At 40.5% G+C, this 22,324-nt stretch overlaps 2 protein-coding genes across 3 annotated transcripts in view; one reads left to right on the top strand and one right to left on the bottom strand.

The window, feature by feature from the left end:
• Positions 1 to 881: 881 nt before the first annotated feature.
• Positions 882 to 13,411, bottom strand: abcb10 (ATP-binding cassette, sub-family B (MDR/TAP), member 10). The gene is made up of 14 exons (XM_007549760.2): positions 12,474 to 13,411; positions 11,174 to 11,380; positions 10,278 to 10,480; positions 8,067 to 8,201; positions 7,679 to 7,825; positions 6,593 to 6,728; positions 6,422 to 6,517; positions 4,537 to 4,746; positions 4,156 to 4,235; positions 3,878 to 4,058; positions 2,820 to 2,863; positions 2,514 to 2,548; positions 2,329 to 2,387; positions 882 to 1,525 (listed from the first exon to the last, which is right to left on the bottom strand). Exons 1-14 carry the CDS (start codon positions 12,865 to 12,867, stop codon positions 1,332 to 1,334), a joined length of 2,121 nt encoding a protein of 706 aa, XP_007549822.1. The 5' UTR covers positions 12,868 to 13,411; the 3' UTR covers positions 882 to 1,331.
• Positions 13,412 to 14,238: 827 nt separating this feature from the next.
• urb2 (URB2 ribosome biogenesis homolog) overlaps positions 14,239 to 22,324 on the top strand; it is a 30,376-nt gene continuing 22,290 nt past the window's right edge. The window contains exons 1-6 of one of the 2 annotated variants that reach the window (XM_007549758.2): positions 14,239 to 14,315; positions 14,654 to 14,781; positions 15,441 to 15,617; positions 16,155 to 17,191; positions 18,298 to 18,436; positions 19,594 to 21,904. In XM_007549758.2, coding sequence (XP_007549820.1) covers positions 14,656 to 14,781; positions 15,441 to 15,617; positions 16,155 to 17,191; positions 18,298 to 18,436; positions 19,594 to 21,904 — 3,790 coding nt within the window. In that variant the 5' untranslated portion in view covers positions 14,239 to 14,315; positions 14,654 to 14,655. Of the gene's footprint in view, positions 14,316 to 14,355; positions 14,449 to 14,653; positions 14,782 to 15,440; positions 15,618 to 16,154; positions 17,192 to 18,297; positions 18,437 to 19,593; positions 21,905 to 22,324 lie in introns of those variants that run through there. The other variant, XM_007549759.2, reaches the window with a different exon arrangement.

Genomic DNA, 22,324 nt, shown 5'->3' with positions numbered 1-22,324 from the left:
AAAGGTCAATCTCTCCCTGAGCTACTATTGCTGTCTGAAGAAATGCATTGCTCTCCCACAAAAAACAACCAATCAGAGGCAGAAGGCGGGTCTTAGCGCTGTCAATCATCCTCATGTAATCCCTGCTATATGTGTTAATGGAAAATAAACAACTCTGTTTATCTGCCGTCATCAGTGGTCATACTAACTAGTCCGAGAATTCACGACAGGCTATGGTAGCGTCACGCAGAAGGTGATTGACAGCACAAACACCTGCCTCCTGGCTCTGATTGGTTGTTTCTAGTTATCACTGGATAAGGCTTGATTTTTTGAAAAATCAAAAAATCAAAATTTTTTGATTTTTTCAGATTATCTGTATCATATGAAACTGTTGAAATAGCGACGGTTTCAACAAATATGTTAAGAACTTTTTCTCATGTTCATGTTTTTTTATTTGTTTTTTTTTTCATCTAGACCAGGGTGGCTCAAAGTCAGTCCTCGAGGGCCGGCGTCCTGCATGTTTTAGTTCTCTCTTTTGTGGTAGTAACAACCTTCTCAGCATGTCAATGTTCCTCTTAGGCCTTCTAATGAGCCATCATTTGATCCAGGTGCGCTAAACCAGGGATAGAACTAAAACATGCATAATGCCGGCCCTCCAGGACCGACTTTGGACACCTGATCTAGACGGTTTCCTGCGCCCCCCCTGCAATGGCACGGCACCCCCCACAGTTTGGGAACCTCTGCATTACATACTGCAGCTTTAAGTCGGACGACTCTGACATACGAAGCACCTCTGATTCTGACGATGGTTTGGAAACCCGACCCGTTTTCATAAAAACGGTCAAGCTGAGCAGCTTTACAGAAGCCAGTTCAAACCAAATGTAAATGACTGGAAATTCAGATGTTGAAAGACAATTTTACATAGAAAACAATTTATAGACCAAACCTTTCCAAACAAATGAGCTCACGTTGGTCAATAACATCTTCAGTACAGTGTAAAAACCACAAATAGCTGATTGTATTTACTTAGGCCCTAAAGCGAGCAGTAGAAAGCTTCAAGTTATAAAATAATCTGTTGTACAGACACCAGTACATAAATATACATTTAGCAGTGTTTTTGGCTGATTTGTATAAAGTGATTACACAAAGTTTCATAGCAATTGGGAGGGTTTGATTTAGAAATCAAACATCCAGCGAGTAAAAAGTTTGTCCTCGGATCTTACTCAGATTAAATCGGTTTCCAGGAATAAGTGAATCCTGGCTTCAGTCCAAATGTGATCCAGTCTCAGGAAATCTGTTCTCAAATCGTGGTTTCCCTCATATTCGATTCTCCCCTCCTCATCTTCCTCTCCTCAGAGAAGCGCCCGCTGCTGTTCTTCCTGGAGAAATGCCTGCTTCTCCATCAGCTTCCTGAACAGTCCCTGCCTGTTTCCCAGCAGCTCCGTGGGCTGGCCGCACTCGGCCACCCGCCGCTGGTCCAGGACGGCGACGGAGTCGGCGTTCTTGATGGTGGACAGGCGGTGAGCGATTATCATCACTGTCCTCCCTGTTCATCAAAAGAGGGATTAGGGCTGCAACTAATGACTATTTTAATTATTGATTAATCAATTAGTCTAACGAATAATCAGTTATTCTGATGATTAATCGATTATTCTGACGATTAATAAATTATTCTTATGATTGATTATTCTGACGATTAATCAATTATTCTTATGATTGATTATTCTGACGATTAATCAATTATTCTTATGATTGATTATTCTGACGATTAATCAATTATTCTGATTAATTGATTATTCTGACATTCAATTACGCTAACATTATTAGCATATTCAGATGATAATTCTGACAATCGGTTATTCTGACGATTAATCAATTACTCTAACATTATTTGTATATTCTGACAATTAGTTACTTATTCTGACGATTATTCGGTTATTCTGACAATCAATTACTCTAAAATCATCACAATATTTTAAAACTGATTATTCTCTAAATTAATCTCTAAAATTTGCCATTTAAGCAAACGGCATATTTTAGAGTCAGTTAACGATTAAAATCTTACTAATCATCATATTAATCAATTGCTGATTATTCTGATGCTTAATTGGTTAATCAAATTTAGCTTAATTACTGCTCTGAGTATGTTGTTCTTTCAGCAAATTGCAAGTTTTAGAGTCTGAATATCCACTTAATGACAAAAGCAATTACTAAATTAGTTGATTATTTCAATAGCCGATTCAACACGATTAGTTGTTTCAGTCCTAAGTGTGATTAACAAGAGTAATGATAAAAGAAGTGCAGGTTGTTTGCTTGTTTAAAGCTGTAACGACTGAATGAATGGATTACCCTGCATGAGGCGCTCCAAAGCCTCCTGAACAAGGAACTCGTTCTCAGCATCCAGCGCACTGAAGTAAAGAAGAAAAGAAAAGTTTTCGTGAACAGAACAAAACAGGAAGTGTTTTTAACCAGATTTAACCAGAAGGTGTCAGGTAAAAGCCACCACCACTGGAAGCAGACTCAGTCAGTCTCACCTGGTGGCTTCGTCCAACAGCAGGATCTTTGGGTTCTGAAAAAAAGAAACATTAAAATGACAAATTAATGTTTTTTAGGAAGAATTTCTCTACCAATTTGTAATTTATGCCCATTTACAGTGATCAGTTAGATACTTTTGTAATATTTCTTGATGTAACCCTACTTTAATCTTCCTTTTACCTCTATGCCTTATTATGTACAGAAAGGTGAATTTTGTGTTGATCTTTTCACAGAGAATTCCAATAAACAAAAAGGTAAATATAGCCGTTCATTGAAAACAAAATAAAACATGTGGCTGTGGTTACCTTGAGCAGAGCTCTGGCGATGGCTATCCTCTGCTTCTGACCACCTGACATCCAGACACAGATCAGTCGTGAGTAAAAGCTGCATCCTACCAGTGGCAGCTTTTTATTTCCACTAGAAAGATATCCCCAAACTCATTCACACTTATCTTCTCCAGAAGCCATTTTACAGCGCATACAGACGTTAAACCAGATGACCAGACATGCAGGAGTTCCACTAGGGTTGCTAGGTAACGGGCCTGGGCTAGGCTGGGGTTGCTAGGTAACGGGCCTAAACTAGGCTAGGGTTGCTAGGTAGTGATGCAGTGCTGTGGAATGTGGCTTAAAGGGGCGGCATTATGTGAAAGTGACTTTTTTGAGCTGTAAATCATGTTATAATGTTATTCCATTATTTTTATGATGTGAAGCACTTTGCTGAAATGTGCTATACAAATAAAATGTGATTGATTGATGAAAAGTATATCTTTTCATCAAGGCATCATGCATTAATGAATGTTGCCTTGATTCATTAATGCATGGATATTAAATAATCTGCCGTGGCAACCATTCAGCTGTACAAAACGCTGCTGAGCTTATTATGTGAGCCACTTCTCAGTGCAATGCTAGCAAAATGTTAAAGGGTTAACTGAGGAGCGATTGTGTGATCACTTCCTGAAGGCGGAGTTTTTAGAGACAATGGCCCAATTTCAAGGCGCTAAATTACAAAGAGAAATTTCTTTTAAGTCAAAAGAAATTGACTTAAAAGGATATATATAATTTTTATAACAACGTAAGATAACATCGTTACTTGATTGTGCTATAAAATGGCACTATATAGCTGGAAGATACATAATACTGCCCCTTTAACAATCTGGAGGTTTTGAAATGGCTTGTTTTCCAGACACCAAAAAAACATTAACTTATTGCCAAGCTGGATAGTTATTTCTAAGTGCTTGGTCTGTTTTTAGAAGCAGTTGAGATCCAACTGGAAGCACAAAAATGTGCAAAATGTAAACTTTGCATAATATGCCCCATTTAAAGCATGGCTTCTAATCCATCCTACTGCTGCTCCAGTTCCTCACCCGACAGCAGCACTCCTTTCTCCCCCACCACAGTGTCAAAGCCTTTGGGAAAGCTCTGGATGAAGTCATAGGCGTTGGCCACTCTGGCAGCGCTGTGGATGTCCTGAATGGTCACAGCGTCCGGGTCGACGGCGCCGTATGCAATGTTTTCTTTGATGGAGCAAGAAAACAAAATCGGCTCCTGGAAGAGACAAAACACAGTGACTACTGTATTCTCCTTTAAAACCTGAATCCTTTAAGCTGCTTTCCGGTCTGGTGTTGAGCAGGTCTTTAATTACCTGGTTGACAGTCCCAATGTGATTCCTGAGCCAGTAGGGATTCAGATCCCTGATGTCATGACCGTCTATGGAAATGGTACCTGGAGAAGAGACATGTTTCATAGAGATGCAAAAATCTCCATTAACTTGGCAGCAGCACATTCATTCATGGGCTGCACTAATGCTGCTAAATCGGTTTGATCAAATAATCAAATTTTTGGCTTGTGATCATTTAATTTTTGGAAAATATGGATTTGATGGTAGGCTCAATGTCTACCATCTTGTCTGACAAGCGTTTTTTACAGCTTTTATTCGTTTTGACTTTGAATTCAGGTCAACTCTGAATTTTACGGCCGTGCCAAGGATATATTTATTTCATTACGAGAATTTATTTACTCTTACCAGCGTCTGGGTCATACAGCCTGAGGAGCAGAGACACAAGGGAGGACTTCCCTGAGCCACTGGGCCCTACCACGGCCATGATGGTTCCCGCCGGGACCATGAGGTTCAGGTTCTGGAAAATATGAGCGTCCTTCCGTGTCGGGTAGGAAAAAGAGACATTGGAGAACTCCAGCTGGCCTTTCAGCTGATCTGGAGAAAGGATCAGTCCCTCTGTAAAGGAGTGGAGTAAATAAAAACAGATAATCTGAAATATTGTTAAAAGAAAAGCAATGTAATGGAGAAGACATTGTGCTTTTTTTTTTAGCCAAAAAGCACAATGGGTTTTATTAAAGACCAGAAAAAAAAAAAAAAAACAACAAACCTTATACCTTGAAGAAAAATTCATACTTTTTGAATTCTTTCAAATTTTTTCACATTACAAAAACTACCTTCAATAACTTTTATTTAGATTGTTTTTGCTATGCATGTACAAACACAAAATCAGGTAAAGTAGAAGCTAGAAAGGAAAGGAAAATTAATTTTGGCCTTGTTTTTTTATTGTTTAAATTCATTTCCATAAACATCAACATCCCATTGAAGAAAACGCATAAATCCTCCTTTTGTTTTCTTTGTATTAAAACCTAAAAACATAAATAAAAGTGGTGGTTATTTAAAAATGACCACAAATAGCCTATAGTATGTATTTATTATTAAAAATTGTAAATAAATACCTACAGAACAAACAGTCATGTAACATTTGCTGCTTTAACCAAGTTTTAGGGCAGAAACGGCTCTTTGGTTTGTAAAGTTTGCAGTTAACTGGTTTAACACATTAAAACTAAATAAAACAGTTTTATTTTAACAATATTATAGATGTGAAGTTTGTTAAAACTGGTTTATTTATTCTTCCAGTTCATTTAGTTTAGTCAACAAGTTTCTCCAGACATTTATTGGTGCTTTGCTCTTGGCAGTTGGTGGTTACCGTAGCAACCGGTAACAAACGGCTCCTCCCCCTTTTTTCTGTTGCCATTGGTAACTGTGGGGCAGAAGCTGCTGGACTGGTTCTCTTGTTAAAATAAATACAGTGAACCTGAATGTGCCTGTCCTGAAGTTGACCTACTGGACCTGAGATGAACATAAACAGGTTTCACTTTTCTTTTTAACGTGGCGTATAGTTCAGTTTAGTTGAAGGGGTTTAGATACTTTTACAAGACATGTATGTCATAGTCTAATTTTTAACATTCAGGATGCTAAGTTTAGGAGCCAAAACAGACATAAAAATCACTAATGGACATAGTTGGGTAGTAACTAGTTATATTTACTCAAATAAATTTACTTGAGTAACTTTTTTTGAAAATAAATAAATAATTCTTTTAGGAGTATATTTACTATGCTGTACTTTTTACTTTTACTTGAGTAATTTTACTATGAAGTATTTTTTACTCTTACTCGAGTAAATTTCTGGATTCTCTACCCACTGAATTAAAAGCAAACATATTTCAACCACAAATTCATCAGACACAGACACACACCTGCAGTTTCTTGTTTTTTTTATTGAAAGAAACTGATCTGGAAAAAATATATATATTTTTGATATTTTTGTTACATGTTTGAATTATTGTCATTTTGGTTCTTTAAAATACTAAAATTTGACCTTAACTTTATATTTTGGTCTGTCTGAATGTAATTTTTAGATATGAAATGATTGATAATTTAATCAGTTACTCATTACTTGAGTAGACTTTTTTTTTTTTTTTTTTACCAAATACTGTTTTACTCTTACTTGAGTAATTTTGTGGATGACTACTGTTTACTTTTACTTGAGTAAAATATGCTGAAGTAGTGCTACTCTTACTTGGCTACTGTGCTAATGGATAACTGAGAAGAGAAATGTGTTTTTACAAACCATTTAGAGGAAACTCAGGCTTCCTGTCCAGCAGCTCCCAGAGTCTGGTTCCGGCTCCAAAACCTTTCATCAGCTCTGAATAGAACGAACTTAGACCTGCACACAAACACCCCATCAGTCACAGACCCTGTTTATCACACAACGTGCATCAGAGAGCAGTCCTGGAGTTACCTGCGATGCTGATGCCCACCCAGAAGGTGTACATGAGGAAGGAGGAGAGCTCCCCCACCGTCATGTACTGACTGGCCGTCAGGAGGCCTCCTTTGTAGAGCACCGACAGGATCATGAGGTTACCGCTCAGACCAGTCTAGGACATAAACACATGCATCGTTTTACTTAATTACAACAGCATCTGGTGCAACTGACAGTGATTACACAAAGAGAACCTGCTAAAATTATCCATGACAAAACTTCCCCTTGACACCACCAACTAATAAATGTTTACAAACCAAAAAAACACATACACACCTAGAGATAAAGTCCAGTTGTAAAATGGGTTGTCTAACTTGTAAATTGTTTTTCTTTTTTTTTTTTTTTAAAGGGTGATCTATTATGCTTCCTCAAACAGGTTAGGATAGATCTATGGTCTACACAAAACATTTTTGAACATTTTTGCCTATTTTGAGCTTATCTAGGGCCTTTAAACTCTAAATCCAAATAAGCTGCTGCTGACCAAAACCCCTAACTCAATGTTTACCCTCAGACAAAAAAAAAAAGAAAGGAAACAAAGGCTGCAAACAGACTTGCAATTATATAGCTGGATATCTTTGGAAAGCAGAAGTGGGGCCTCCTGCACAACTAATGCAACAAGTTTATGGGTGGTAAAGTCAACAACAAAACACTTGTCTTTTCCAGGAGCCATTGTACAGCACATAAAGCAGTAAAACCAGCAGACCAAGTGATGGAACTCAAATTGGGTTGCTAGGGAAGAGGCTGTGCTCAGCCAGGGTTGCTAGGTAACGGCACAAAGCCCATTGAATATGACTTAACAATCAGGAGGTTTCAAAAACGACTCATTTTCCAGACACCAAAAACATTAACTTGCCAAAAAGCGGCTGGATGTTGTTGTTTTTTTAAGTGCTTGGTTTGCAGTAGAAACCCAAATGGAAGTATAAAAATGTACAAAATTTGAATTTTGCATAACAATACTCCTGTCATGGCAGAGTATTATTCAGTGAAAAAAAACACAGCGGAATCCAGTGCGCAATACCTCCTGCCATCACTGTGGGTTTGTGTCACGACTGTTGCCACACTTACCACTCCAAAGAACCCGGATCGGATGACGGCCTCCTTCCTGGCCAGACTCAGGACATAGTCCGTCTTCTGTGTGTACTTGTCCACCTCTGACAGCTCCTTACCAAAGGCCCGAACCGTCCGGATGTTGCCAATCCGCTCCTCTGCCAGCTGCACGCACAGTTTTATTAGGCTTATTAAACTTTATCTCCAGTTTTAATTAAGTTACAACAGGCAGAGCGGGCTTTAAATCACATCGATACAAACTGAGGCCTTAGCAAACACTGGTTGGTAAAGGGTCACATTAAAATAAGAGGGAAGAAAGATGTAACGCTGAGCATAAAAACAAATTAATATAAAGTAAAAAAAAAACAACAACCCTGAAACCACTTTTTGCTGTCGGCCTGCGTACCTGTGTCGCTTGTGCAAGTGCATCTTGTGTTCGTTTGGAGATGGAGCGAAGGTATCGTCCGTAGATGATGGCAAGAACGGTGATGGGAGGAACGATCATCAAAATGAAACTCGCAAGACTGGGAGAGACGTAGAACTGGAAGAAAACAACAAGAAAGCTGCAATTAGTGGAAAAACAAACAAAAACAGGAGTATAAAGACATCAACAGAATAATTAAATACACACTGTGGTAAGATTTTTATAAGGAATACACAAAGATAGACTCTATAGATATTTCTTCATTTTTCTTATTCATAAGAAAAATAAGAAAAATGGTTTGGGCACTGAAACCAGTTTGGTTTCAGTGCCCGAACCAAACTGGTTTATTTCACATACACTAAATGCAATAAACTGATAATTAAAAATGCATTTGTCCTCTCAGACAAGGCATAAGTTCCTGAAAAACAAGAAAACTCTCTAGTAACTAAACCAGACCAGCATCTCCTCAGTGTAGCAGGTGCAAATAAATCCAACAACATATTAATGCCAGTTAAACAGAGTCACACCATGAAAATTAGTTGTGAATTGGTGGGATATAAATAAACTGAACTGGATTGAAGCAACAGAGCTGTTGCTGTGTTGTGAATGTGGAGAGCTCACAGTCTAATAATAATAAAAGGATCAGCGATCTCCTCATTCTGACCGCAGGAACCGATAAGTAGTTTCAGGGAATCCTTTAACTTCCTCATTACTGAAAACATGAGAGCAAACTTTGTATTTAATGACTTACTTTCTGTTAGGTGGAAAAATAAACAAATTGAAAAGAGAAAGCAAATAATTTAATAATAAAATAGAACAAGTTTTAAAATCTTTATTTAAGGAATGAGTTAAAGAAATCTAATAAATATAAAACAGGCAGAGCAGGAAGGAAACCGGAAGCGATCCATTTCCTTCTAGGTATAATTAGCTTTCCTGTGAATCACTTTTATCGTGCCAGAGACTATATTTAGTAACTTGACTGAAACTCGCTTCACTTATACAGGAAGAACACAATGAAGAGGACAAGAAGATGTCAAGACAATGAAAACTATTCCCAATACGGAGCGATGAATATGCTCAGTTTGCCAACTATAAGCAGAATGACCACAACCTGAACATGTGGGATGTTTACACAAAAATACCATCCAAAATATCACCAAGGCAAGTTTCTCTACCATGCCTCCTTGAACAGGTCAGGTTAGGATACGTCTACCGGCCACACAAAACATGTCCATTACATTTTCATTACAAGGTCATTCTCACATAAAGAGATTTCAGTTTGATTAGTTCTGTTGGTTTTGAGGTCTGGCGACCTGCCAGGCTTAAAATACACTGGGGAAAAGCAGAAGTGGAGCCTCCTGCACAACCAACAAGAATCCAGCAAGTAGTTCCTGGATGATATGTCAACAGCAAAACACTTGTCTTTTCCAGCAGCCATTGTACAGCGCATGCATTAGTAAAACCAGCTGACCAAACGTGATGGAACTTGGCTTGGGTTGCTAGGTAACGGGCTGTGCTCAGTCGAGATTGCCAGGTAACGGGCTGTGCTCAGTCGAGATTGCCAGGTAACGGGCTGTGCTCAGTCGAGATTGCCAGGTAACGGGCTGTGCTCAGTCGAGGTTGCCAAGTAACGGCCTGGGCTCAGTCGGGGTTGCCAGGTAACGGGCTGGGCTCAGTCGGGGTTGCCAGGTAACGGGCTGGGCTCAGTCGGGGTTGCCAGATAACGGGCTAGGCTCAGTCGGGGTTGCCAGGTAACGGGCTAGGCTCAGTCAGGGTTGCCAAGTAACGGGCTGGGCTCAGTCGAGGTTGCCAGGTAATGGGCTGGGCTCAGTCGGGGTTGCTAGGTAACGGGCTGTGCTCAGTCAGGGTTGCTAGGTAACAGAACAGTGCCTGTTGAATTTGACTCAACAATCCGGAGGTTTCAAAACAACTCATTTTCCCAAACACTAAAAAACATTAACTTACTGCCAAAAATTGGCTGGTGGTTATTTTTAAATGCTTGGGTTTTTTAAATCAGTTCAGACCGAAATGGAAATACAAAAAAAGCATGAATTTTGGATAATTGGTCCCCCGCTTTAACATTTTAAAAACCCTTCTGTGGATTTAACAGCTTTCTTTCAGATTCTTCAAACTGCTCTCTGTCCTGCCTCGAAGTGGCTGCAGCTTGTTTATTCGGCCCGAGATGCGACTTACCATCATGCTGACGCCGCCCACTGCCTGGGCGACGGCTCTCAGCCCGTCTGACAGGTTGTCTGTGATCGAGTGGCCCACCACCGACGTGTCGGACGACAACCTGTTGATGAGCTCTCCGGTCCTGTTCTTGTCAAAAAAAGCCACTTCCTGCCTGAGGACTGCGGAGAAAACCATGGCTCGGAGATTACGGACTATCTGCTGGCCTGGGGTAAGAGGAGAGGAAAGATTATTTTGACAATTTATTTATTAAACAGATTTTTAAAAAACTGGCACATTCTGCAGGTTTTTAATTTGAGCCTTATTTCATCTGATACTAGAAATACATTATAAGATTGAAGTAAACAGATAATACAATTATTTTTAAAAATGAAAAAAAAAACACCTTATTGCCTAAAATGAAATAGCATAGCATTCCTTTAGTGAACGCTTGATTATTTGTAGCAAAGGATTCATTAACATCAACAAGTGAAAAGCTCAGCTCTTCCTGCTCGCCTTAACATCAGTACAGTGTACAGCTGATCTACTGATATTATTTGGATTAACTGATTAATAATTGGATTGAAAACGGTGCTAACAGGAGATTTTATTTACAAAAGTTGAACCAAGTGAAGTTAAAACTGCCACTTGAGGATTTGAACATATTTACAGACACAAGTTTTTCGTTTTTAAATGCAAAATGTATTTATTTTTCATTCAGATTTGTCTTAATTACTTCTCCGTGTGTGTTGTTCTTCAGTTAACTAAATTATTTAATGATTATTTCAATAATCAATTTATCCGACAAACTGTATCAGCCTTGCTCGGAGTAAAACTATGCTGTGTACCTAAGAGCTTTGCCCGTTTCTAAGTAATGCACGACGTCTTCAAGCGGATCCTTCATGTGCCGCTCGACTCACCTGAGGCTTCCATCAGGTAAACTCTGGCAGCGTTCGCCGCGCCGCCGCACAGGAAAACCCCGGTCAGCATGAGGCAGAGGGACGTCAGAGACGCTGTCATCGTCTCCATGTCTGCGCCGGACGTGTAGATGGTGTCTATGACTCGGCCCAGGAAGAAGGGAGCCGACATGGTCACGGTGCTGGAGACGGTGAGGAAGCCAACGCCGGCTGGAGGAGCAAGAAGCCAAAAACACGCAGGAAGAAATCTGGATCAAAAACTAAACAGTCAAGTGTTTTTCCAGGGAAGCAGTGAACGCAGGTTACATTTTCTATGCGTTTGGGCAACTGAGCATCAAAAATGTACAGAAATAGCTGCAGAAAATTACACAGGTTGATAAACTTTGCAGGAGGAGTGCAAACTGGATGTAAATAACTTTGAGTGAATTCATCATTTAACTTGGACAGTCCATTTCCATTTATTTATATTTAAATGAATTAATGTAACTAAACCAACAATGTGACATCACTGATGTAAGCGTGAAATAACCAGTCTGCTATAGAGTTATTGAAATTCACTGTAGGCTCTTTGGGTAACTGAAACTATTAGGCTGATTAGGCTGTTTGGGACGGCACTATGACAAGGTGTCATCAGGACAAAACTCAAATATTTTTCCTTGACGAACCTCTTTAAACGTTTGGATGCAAGTTCATTTCATATGTTTTTGTTCATGTTTATTCTTTTTATGTTAAAAATGTATGTGGACAACACTTCAAGACTATAATGTTTAGTAAGATGTTACTTCAAAGCAAAATGGAGCAAATCACCTGGGCCAGACTTTAGAAATGGCTTTTTTAAAGGGGAGACCTACAGATTTTTTAAAATTTATTTTTATTTATGAATGTTTTTTTTTTTCAGACATTGTTCTTTATATAAGTGTCATAGGCCCTTATCAGGTGAGTTGTAATAATATTTTGGGATATTTATGAATATAAACAGTTCTCAAGGATTTGAAAATTATGAATTTATAACATTTTTTGGGAACAACGTGGAGCTTCTGGCCAAAGGATGCATTAAACCCACCATCATCAGTTCACACTCAATTTTACAGATTAATGCACTGTAGTTTACATTAGTTAAATATTTTTTTCCTTAGAGCATAGGGCACCAATTCGGTTTCCAGCCCAGGGGCCGTAAACGTTGTGAATCTGGCCCTGCAAGTCACTGTAATAGTAACTTATATGCTGCTTCTAGTAAAGGTAAAGTATGAAGTGATTAATCTGTTTTCCGAGTCATTATTTTAGCCTTTTATCTGCAGATTACCTGCCAGTCTCCATCTCTCCGGGTAAGCGAGAGCCAGAATCCGTTTAACATCATCCAGAGGGACGGTGGTCGGAGTCCGCTGGCTCTCCCCGTCCATCTGGCTCTTCGCGGACTCAGCAGGTGTGGAGGCCGCCGACGAGCTGGCGAAAGCAACAGGTGTGTGCGCGACAGTCCGTCCACGGAGGGAAGAGAGTCCGCTGGTAAACCCGCTGCAGGACAGGACAGAGAGGGCGGGACTGGGTGGTGGACATGCGGAGGTCTTCAGCCCGGCGGACTGCCTCTTCCCCCGGTGGGAAGCTGAAAGGATCGCCCGGTGCTCCAGGCACAGCAACCTGGATTGGGCCAGCTTTAATTTATTTAAGTGCATCCTGTTCATGCGAATTAAAAGCCTCATTGTGCCAGCGGTGAGGCTGTAATTTAACAAATCTGATTATACTGATGTCTCACAGAGACATTCAGAGCCGCTGACTGACTGACAGCGTCGACGCGGTTCTGGTTCGGTCCACTCGAAGCAGAGTCCCTCAGCACTCCATATCCTCAGCTGTGACGCTTGTCGTCGCTACATTGCGGGGTCTTTTAGACCGTTATTGTAGACTTTATCAGCCCCTGGCAGCCGCCTTTCACCCAGTTTATCTCTTATCACTGACCAGCTCCCAACACCCTGCTACCGCCTGTCACTATCATCTGCGCCGACGGCCACCCGGAGCGCAAACAGCAGCGACTGAAAACCGACGTAACATCCGGGAAAGCCCCGCGAAATTCAGTCTAAATCCAGCCGGAAGGAGCTGGAATCACATAAACATTAAAGGTGACCCTCTTTGGCTCGCAGGTTAGAGTAATTCACCATACATCCGCCTCGGTGAGGATGATGATGTAAGAAAACTTTCCCAGACAGAACTAAGCGAACCCAGAGCGAACAAGCCCAAACACAATGCAGTTGTTCTTCTTCTGTCTATTAAATGGCTGTTGCCAAGCAACATTTAAGTGCGCATTACCGCCACCAACTGGGATGGGGTGTTATGGAACCCACAGTGTGGATCGGGGTAAATTTTTTTGGGAAAAAAATACGCTTAGGATCAGTTTTACAAGGAGATTTACTTTTACTTGAGCAAAATTATTATGACGAAGTACTACTATCTGAGTAAAAATTCTGGCCACTATTACTCACTTTGAGTAACTTCACAAAATGACAAAATGAAGAATAAACTTATTTATTTATTTATTTATTTATTTATTTATTTATTTATTTATTTATTTATTTATGATGATGATGATGAATGAATTAGTTAATTAATTCATTAATTAGTTTTTTTTTCGTGGTGCATGTAAACCTTAGTCCTAACCTAATTGCTCATAGTCATATAGAGGAAGAAAAGTTAAATATTTCTGAATAAAAAGTGTTGAATATTTATCTCTTAGTTCAATTTGGTCAAATAAAAGATAATGAAATCAACATTTTATTTTTTAAATTGGATTTCTGGAAGCCCGGATCATAATAATAATAATAATAATAATAATAATAATAATAATAATAATAATAATAATAATAATAATAATAATACATAAAATACATGAAAATTAGAATAATACAAATACATAAAAAAAATTAATAGACATTTTGTTATCAGTCATGAAGCCGTGAAAATATATTAAATTTTAGTCAGGAAATAATATGCAGAATTTGTCAAAAATATGCATCGATTAATATTTATCTGTTTTTTCATTGTGCGTGTTATTAATGTTCATTATCCAGGGTTAAATTTTGCCCGTTCGATTACATCGACTCTCGAGTAGTTGGGTCTGTCTCATGGGGAAATCAGAACAGGCGGAAGACACGTGCAGGTACTGAACTCTGCTGTTATGTCTGTTTTTAGACGGCAATAAATAAGTTAAATGAAAAAATAGTGAATATCTATTCACGCAGTTGACGAGTATCGAGAGAGGTTTTATATTTATCTCTTAAAGGAAGCTAGTGGTGAGCGAGTGAGCTGAAATACTGACTCTTAGAGATGTAGCTTTCCTTTTCATACAAAATATATTCGTGGCCATTCACGTTTATGTTTACTTAATAAATGTCTGACAAGATTCTCTGATGATTTTAGCAGAGCGTCAGTTTTTTGCACTGTATTTTCATATCTTTTCGCTTCTTAGTGACTTGTCTTTGTTGTGCCCTGCTGCAGCCATGGCTGCCATATACTCAGGTATCCACCTGAAGCTGAAGAGTCCACAGACTCCGTGGGAGGACAGGCTGAAACTGGCCCGGTTTGCGTGGATCTCCTCCCAGTGTCTGCTGCCCAACAAAGAGCAGGTATGAACACATGAATATTCACAGGGTTGCTGTGGGACACAATTCAATCAGTCACAATCAGCAAATTAGAATATAATGATGTATAATTTCTGGATTAAAAAATATCAGTAGTTTTATGTAAACGTACATAAATCTGGATTGTTTCAATGTAATGAATATTTATTGTTCCCAGTGTCTCACTTGCTGATTATCTTTTGTACGTTAAATTTAATGAAATTGTGGAATTTTTTTTGTTAAATCAGTGTTTTGTTCTTGGGTCAGTCAGGCTTGTATAATGTATAAGAGAGAGACATTTCAAAACATAAAATTATGTTATATTTTAGTCTATCTTGTCTCTGGTGTAGAATATAGGATACAACCACAAAATTATTAATAACGGTAATAAATATCATAATAGTGAAAATAAACTCTTTTTAGATAATCTAAATTGTTTTTATATCCAAAGTTTAAAAACTTACCTCGAAAATATTTGAATTTAAACTGTGGGAAAAGCATATGAACCCTGGTTAAACTTTAATTTCTGAGTATTCATATGTATGAATATAGTATGTATGTTCCAGGATGTAGCTTTACTTTAGATCATAAGCTAACTAGCTTTAGCATTCACAGCATTCTCATGTTTTCTCATGTTTCTTCATCTGGACTTGCTTTGCATGCAGGTTTTGTTGGACTGGTGCACCCACGCCCTGACAATCTGGCACAGTAAGAAGGTGGAGTTCTCCCAGGACGTCCTGGATGGCTTGTGGTGCTACCTGGACGAAGTAGTTCACAGCAGGAAGCTGCATTCCTTCATCAAGGAGGGGAAGACAGTAACTCTGAGGCTCAACATGGCGCAGGTGGGCAAGCGGTTCAGTTCAAACACCAACTGCATTTACTCTCAGCATTTAGCAATTTACATCTGAATTTTGATGCATTAGAGCATCAAAACTTTAATAAATGTTCACCTCCTCCCTGAGCTGCTATAGCTGTGTGAAGAGATGCACCGCTCCCGGTCAAAAACAACCAATCAGAACCAGGAGAAGGGTCTTAGTGCTGCCAATCAAGCCCATACATGTGCTGCTAAATGTGGTAATGGTGGAAAAACTGTTTATTCGCCTTTATCGGTGGCTTAACTAGCTTTAGCATTCCCACCATTCTCTGTTACATACAGAGAATGTTGTGGCACAAGGACATGATTGACAGCGCTAAGACCCACCTCCTGGCTCTGATTGGTTTATTTCTAGTTAGCACTGGGAGAAGGCAGAGGAGCTCGATTATTTTTTATTGTTTTTCACAGACATAGTTATATTTTCAACAAATATGTAAAAGTATATATGTTTTATAGAAGTCACATACTGCAGCTTTAATGCTGAGTTTTTCTCTGTTTCCTTCAGCTGCTGCTTGACCTCCTGCAGGATTGCACACACGGCCACCCACCCGTGTCTCTGCCCACCGTACTGAGCGTGTGTCGGGGGATTCTGTCTTCTTCTGCCCTCTCATCTGTATTTACCACAAAGTATGAGCTGATGGTCAGCCTGCTGGCCAGGTCCTGCCTGTTGGCCTGCCATGAGATTCAGATGCAGTTGCCCACAGAACGACAGAAAGATGCTGAAGCTGAGCATCTACAGATGGAGCCTGACACCAATCTGATGATCTCTGATGAGTCTAAGAAAGACAAACCCTCTTCTAATCTGTTTGAAGTCTTGCTTCAGGTGCTGGTTTGTTATTTATCAGTGCAGCAACAACAAGCCAACCCGAACAGAGTCTTCACTCTGGTCACCAACCAGCTGGTCCAACCTTTAGTTTTGCTCAGGTTCTTGCTGACTTCTCAGGATTTTGCTCCTTACACACACCTTCATGTCCGGCAGCAGCTGCGCAAAGATATCCGCCTCAAGATCGACTCCATCCTCCAGTTGGCTCTGTTCCCCTCCGAGCAAATGGCGTCTTACAAGGCAGAGCTCCTCCCAGCCAAAGAGGATTCTGGGAAACGTGGTTCAGGTTGGATGAAGGACCCTCCTAAGCCTGTCAGCGCTTTGCTTTCCAAACTGGACGCTCAGGATCACTGCGAGCCGACTCTGCGCTACTCGGTGAAGTCCGACGCCTCGTCTCTGATGTTCAGGTTCTTTCTGGAAAGCTACGGGAAGGGAAAAGAAGAAAGCAACGAGGAGCGGAGGATGTTGTGTTTCTACTTTTTAGCGAGGCTGGTCCCGATGTTAGATCTTCAGCTTCATGGACGCTCCGCTGAGCAGAAATGTTCTCCAGGTTCCCCACAGAGCTGGAGCCGTGCCCTGCAGGCCGCCGAGTCGCTGCTGAGCCAGGCGCTGGACGCAGACATCTACAACATAGCTGCAGACAGGATACGGCACGGCGAAGTCCAGCTCAGGTTCTACAGAACCGTGGCCCAAACACTCCTGAACACAGCTCAGCTGAGGTAACGTCTCATTTCAATGGTTTTTAAAATTTATTTGTAATACAGGTGTACGGCTCCAACTAACAGTTATTTTAGTGATTGATTAATTTATTGTCTATTCTGACGACTAATGGAAAAAATTAAGTTAACCACTTAATCCAGGGATGTCCAAAGTGTGGCATGGGGGCCATTTGCGGTCCTGTGGATGGTTTTGTTTGGCCCCGGGAGAAATTTTTTACAGAAAAATAAAATGTTTTCAACCAATTTTTTAGGTACAAGAGAAAATAGGTTTTTAATTGACAATGTTTCTGTTTTCATTGATTACACTTAGGTTTGTCACGATAAGTTTTACTGGGTGATAAATTGTCCCAGAAGTTATTGTGATGAACGATAATATTGCTGTTTTGAGACAGTTTTCAAGTAATATAATATTATTGTTCAAGACGCTGATTATATTTTGAATCAACAATGATTTAAAGATTAATTTTCTTCAGAAATTAGACTGCTTTGCTGTATAAAATATTGTTTATGTGGTACATTATAGAAGAGATTAAAACAACTGATGTTTTTGTTCTTTCAGTTTTTATTAAGAAACAAAAATGTAGTTCTTGAATGATCTCAGCTTGATCACAAAAAGTTTGGACACCACAGATAAGCCTTTTTATACAATATTAGAAATATATTAAAATATGCAAATAATAAGCTGACTCACTTCCTTTTTTAAATAATTAAACATTTTATTGCCTAAAATGCGTTTGCTGTGTGTTCAGAGCTAAAGGTGGTCCAACAATATAGTGGTATATGTGACCTTTTTTATTTTTGTTTTGGCGTTTTATTTGTGTGTAACAGCATAACCTGTTTACCTTCTGTTAACGAGAATAAAGAGCCACTTTTCTGCTGTTTGTCTGGACTCTGCTGGAGACCTGAAGCAGGAAGGAGTCCAGACCGGAAGAGACATTAAAACAGGATGGAAGTGAAAACAAACTGCATATGTTGGAAACAACACTCAGCAGATGATGGAAAATATAAACTAGGCAAATAAGGATTTTCTGTGTAGGGTTTACTTTTTGCATCTTTAGTTTTTGTGTTTGTATCAAGTTAACTGGCTTTGTTGTTTTGAATGTCAGCGTGCCATCATGGTACCGGTGTCTAAAGGTGCTGCTGAATCTCAACCATCTGATTCTGGAGCCTGACTTGGAGCGTCTGCTGTCCTCAGCCTGGGTAAACGCCGAGAACATGGAGGCACAAGTTCAACGCGCCAGACAGGTTAGAGCTTTTTACAGGCCGTTTTCCCTCTTCCATTCTGGGATAAACATCTAAAAACACACAATCAATGGTGATTTTTACATTGACTTAGACAAATCTGACATGGTTTGTCTTTAACCTGCCAGATCACAGCTTGATAACTTTTTACCCGTCAGTACTTTCACAACAAAAGCACAAAATCTTACCCAGTATTTTTTGTCTACTTGTAGTGCAAATAGGGGAGAACAATAAATCAATATCAATTAATAACATGACAGAAACATGATCAATATCTATCATTAAAGTCTGATCCAGAACCGCACAGATTTCTGGGAGATGTAGCCAGAAGGAAGGCTTAAGCTGCTCAACATCTCACGCTCTCTCTTAGCAAAGTTAGTGGAATCGAGTAGCTCTCTCACTCTTTGGTTACCTAGCAACAACTAGCTCACTCATTCTTTGGTTACCTAGCAACAACTAACTCACTCATTCTTTGGTTACCTAGCAACAACCTGCTGAGTAACTGGCACAGATGCAGTTTAAGGTTCCACCTCCTTGAATGTTAAATGCTTACAAATAAATAGTGGAATGAGAACTGTGGATAAAACAGGAAACGTCACACAGTTTGGTAGTATCTCAGATATTTAAAACAAAAAACTAATCAATACTTGTTGATAATGACTCATATTATCGACAAGTAAAATGAGTCGACATAAACACTTATGTCGCGATAAGTTTTCCAGCCATGTCATCCAGTCCTAGATGTCTTGAAATAAGACAAAACTAGCTTACAAGTGAGCTTGTTTTTAGTGAATACTTATTTTATATTGATGAAAACGTTCTTTATCCACTAACAGATTATTTCACTCTTAACATGGGAAAAATGCTGTTATAAGTGAAATAATATGCCAGTGAATCTAGAACTTTTTAAATCAATATTAAGGAATTACTTACTCAAAACAAGCTCCTGTATCATGCTGAAAAGTTACTTGTAAGTTAGTTTAGTCTTATTTCAACTGTACTAAGGTATTTGCACTAGAAAGTACACCAAAAACACTTTGTAAGATTTAGTGTTTTTTGCAGTGTAAATTTGATTTATCCTCATCCTTTGCTACATCTAAGATGTTGAAAATAAACTAGTTGTTTTACTCAGAATAACAGCTGTGTTTGTGTCCGTCCAGCTGATGGTGAGCGCTCTCCTCCAGACCTACGCTAAGCTGCGCCAGCTGCCTCATCTCTTCTCTTCGCTGCTCTCTGTGATCTGCGAGCCGGCTCCGGACCAGCGCCGCACTCCTCTGCTCTCTGAAGGCATATCTGCTTCTCTCAGGTCTTGTCTTCTGGACTCGTCGCCTTCTCAGGTGCTGAAGATTTGCTCATTAGTGTTACAGAACGTCAGGACCCATTTACTGCCCGACTTGGTCAATGAGGAGTTAGCCGAAGAGGAACGGGAGATAGATGGACGCCAGAAGAAAGAAGCTGCGTCTCTGAAGCTGTGCTGCCTCTGTCAGCTGCTTCATGTCGTTTTGTTCAACCTGCAAACTCTCGATAACTCATCTCCGCTTCTTCTCGTCAGGCAGAGCAAAGCCTTCATGGAGGAGATGCAGGAGATGATGAAAGATTTGCTAAATATGTCTATAAAATCCGCTACAAAAAATCGTAACAAGAAAGCCCTAAAGTGGGAACAGAAGACCCAGGAGGCCATTCTTCTGCTCAGATACACCTGGGTGGAAGTGGACACTCTCTTCCACATCCACTGCAGCAAATACACGTCAGTGGATTCGTTCCTGACTGGTGAGGACGGGACTGAAGTGTCTCCGCTGCTAACCCACCTGGAGGCACTGATATCAGGTGCGATCCTACCGACTCGTCTCCGTCCGACTCCGTCCTGCAGCCCAGCGAGCTGCTTGTTGCTCAAACTCCTCACCCTGCAGCAGATGAAGAAGGTCTTACTGGACAAAGCCTTACTGGGTGAAAGCAGCACCACCGCCCTGCTAAAGATGGCGGTCCGGTTTATCGTAGCTAAGTCAGAGTTTGAGGAGGAACCCACAGGAGACGTTGTGTGGGACGGTCAGATAGGCGGTGTGAACGTCACCACTTACCCTGCTGCTCACTGGTTTGTTGTTGTGTCAAATTTACCTCTGATTGTTCTCCACATGAGCCAGGAAGACGTCAGAGATGTAGCGAACGTGTTGGTGGGCTCGTTGAAGCATAGAGACATGGAAGGGTCTGGAGATCAGCTTCCAGGACGTCTGAGTTTCTCCTCTGTTTCCTCGCAGCTCGTGCTGAGCAAAGTTTTCCCAGAGCTGCCGTCGGTCTTCTCTGCTACAGTTCGCTCCATCGTTCAGAGGATCATTGGCGTTCTCAGAGGGGGACTTACACCCAAACGTAAACCTTCATTTGTGATGGTTTATGAGAAAGAAACCGGGTCGGTTCCTTCTGGATCAGAGCCTGTGTTCTCGCCGCTGGTCGCTGAAGCCGTAGTTCAGGATATCTCTGCGTCCTTTAAAGCTGGAGAGGTTTTTGTTCTGCTGACAGACACGCAAACCAAGGAGCTCCTCGACTTGTTCCAGATCTTATTCAGCCTCAACCCAGACGGGATGAACTCTGAGGATCTCTCCTCTGTCTTCCTCCTCCTCTTCTTCACGTTTACCTCCACCTCTGTGCATCCAGAGCCTCCTGACTCTGGAGGAGACGCTCGGTTCTTCGGGAAGCTGCTCCGAACTCTGACTCGCCTGCTGGAGGGAACCGGCTTCCCGAGTGTCCTGAAGCTCGTCCACGGCGGGACTCTTCTGCAGATTGCTCTGGGTTCTCTCCTGCGGCACTGCAGAAAACCTGCAGTCACAATCACCTCTGATTGGCTGGATTTAGTTAGCGCAGTGCAAGCCTTCATAAAATTATTAGTTCAGCTGATTATAACCCGAAATAGCAGCGTTAGACTCAACCTGGACCAGTTCGCTTCCTACTTGACCAGTAAGGAAGTCTTAAACGAGCAGCCCAGTTCTGGAGCGTCCATGTTTGACCATCTTCTCCTGGCTTCTCTGACTTCCTTGTCCCAAGCAATGATGTCTAATTTGGGAAGAAACAAAGCAATAGATCAGACTTTAACAGAAATACTCACTAGGATCACTTCTTTGCTGGGACCAACTGTGGAGTCTGCTCTGAAGCCCCAAGGTGTCTTTTCCGAGGCAGCAGCCCAGCCAGCCAGCGCCATCAGTCAAGCCTTTGTTGTTGAAGTTGTGACGGTGATGCTGCGGAGTGAAGTGGCATCACTGGAGAGCAGCGGTCCGCTGACACACGGTAACCTTTATCAGGCCATCTTCCAGCAGATCCAGAGAGAAATGAGCTCGGCTCCGAGGCCCATGGACTTCCTGGTCTGCTCACTGCGTTTCCTGTCAGCGTTTTATAAAGCAATGGAGAAGATGAGCGAGCAAGGAGAGAAGATGGAGGAGCTCTACGTTCAGATCATCCAGAATGTGAACCACCTCCTGAAAGGTAAATGGAACAAACAGTAAAAACTTATTTCTAATGTAAATTCAAATGCATAGAATTGAGTCAAATAACACAAGTTAACGACTGAAGGATAATTTTTTTTAATACAACTAACAAACTCTCATCTCATGGTAATTTTAGAATGAGATGTACTTTATTGATCCCCAAAGGAAATTTCTTATTTGTTGGCAAACTAGTATTAAAAATTAACCATAAGTGATATGACATTTATTTTTAAAAAATTAAGTTTGTCATCATACTTAATAAGTCACTAAAGATGACTTATTATTCTTTCTTGAATAGGTCAGAATAGAACTGTGGACTGTACAAAACATACTCACTACATTTTGAGTGCGTTCACACTGCAGCCTGAAGTGACTCAATTCCGATTTTTTTTGACCTAATGCGACCTGTATCCGATCT

The sequence above is a fragment of the Poecilia formosa genome, unplaced genomic scaffold (assembly GCF_000485575.1).
Source record: "Poecilia formosa unplaced genomic scaffold, Poecilia_formosa-5.1.2 Scaffold33, whole genome shotgun sequence".
NCBI lineage: Eukaryota > Metazoa > Chordata > Actinopteri > Cyprinodontiformes > Poeciliidae > Poecilia > Poecilia formosa.
Note: the sequence above shows the minus strand (reverse complement) of the source record. Positions and strands in the feature narration are given on the sequence as shown.

Coding starts and splice junctions, on each gene's coding strand:
- abcb10 (XM_007549760.2), bottom strand. CDS start 12,867: ATGAGGCTTTTAATTCGCATGAACAGGATGCACTTAAATAAATTAAAG. Junction 6,518..6,592: donor GGTGGGCATCAGCATCGCAG/GTAACTCCAGGA, acceptor GTTTGTGTGCAG/GTCTAAGTTCGTTCTATTCA. Junction 1,526..2,328: donor TTTGGAGCGCCTCATGCAGG/GTAATCCATTCA, acceptor TTTGATGAACAG/GGAGGACAGTGATGATAATC.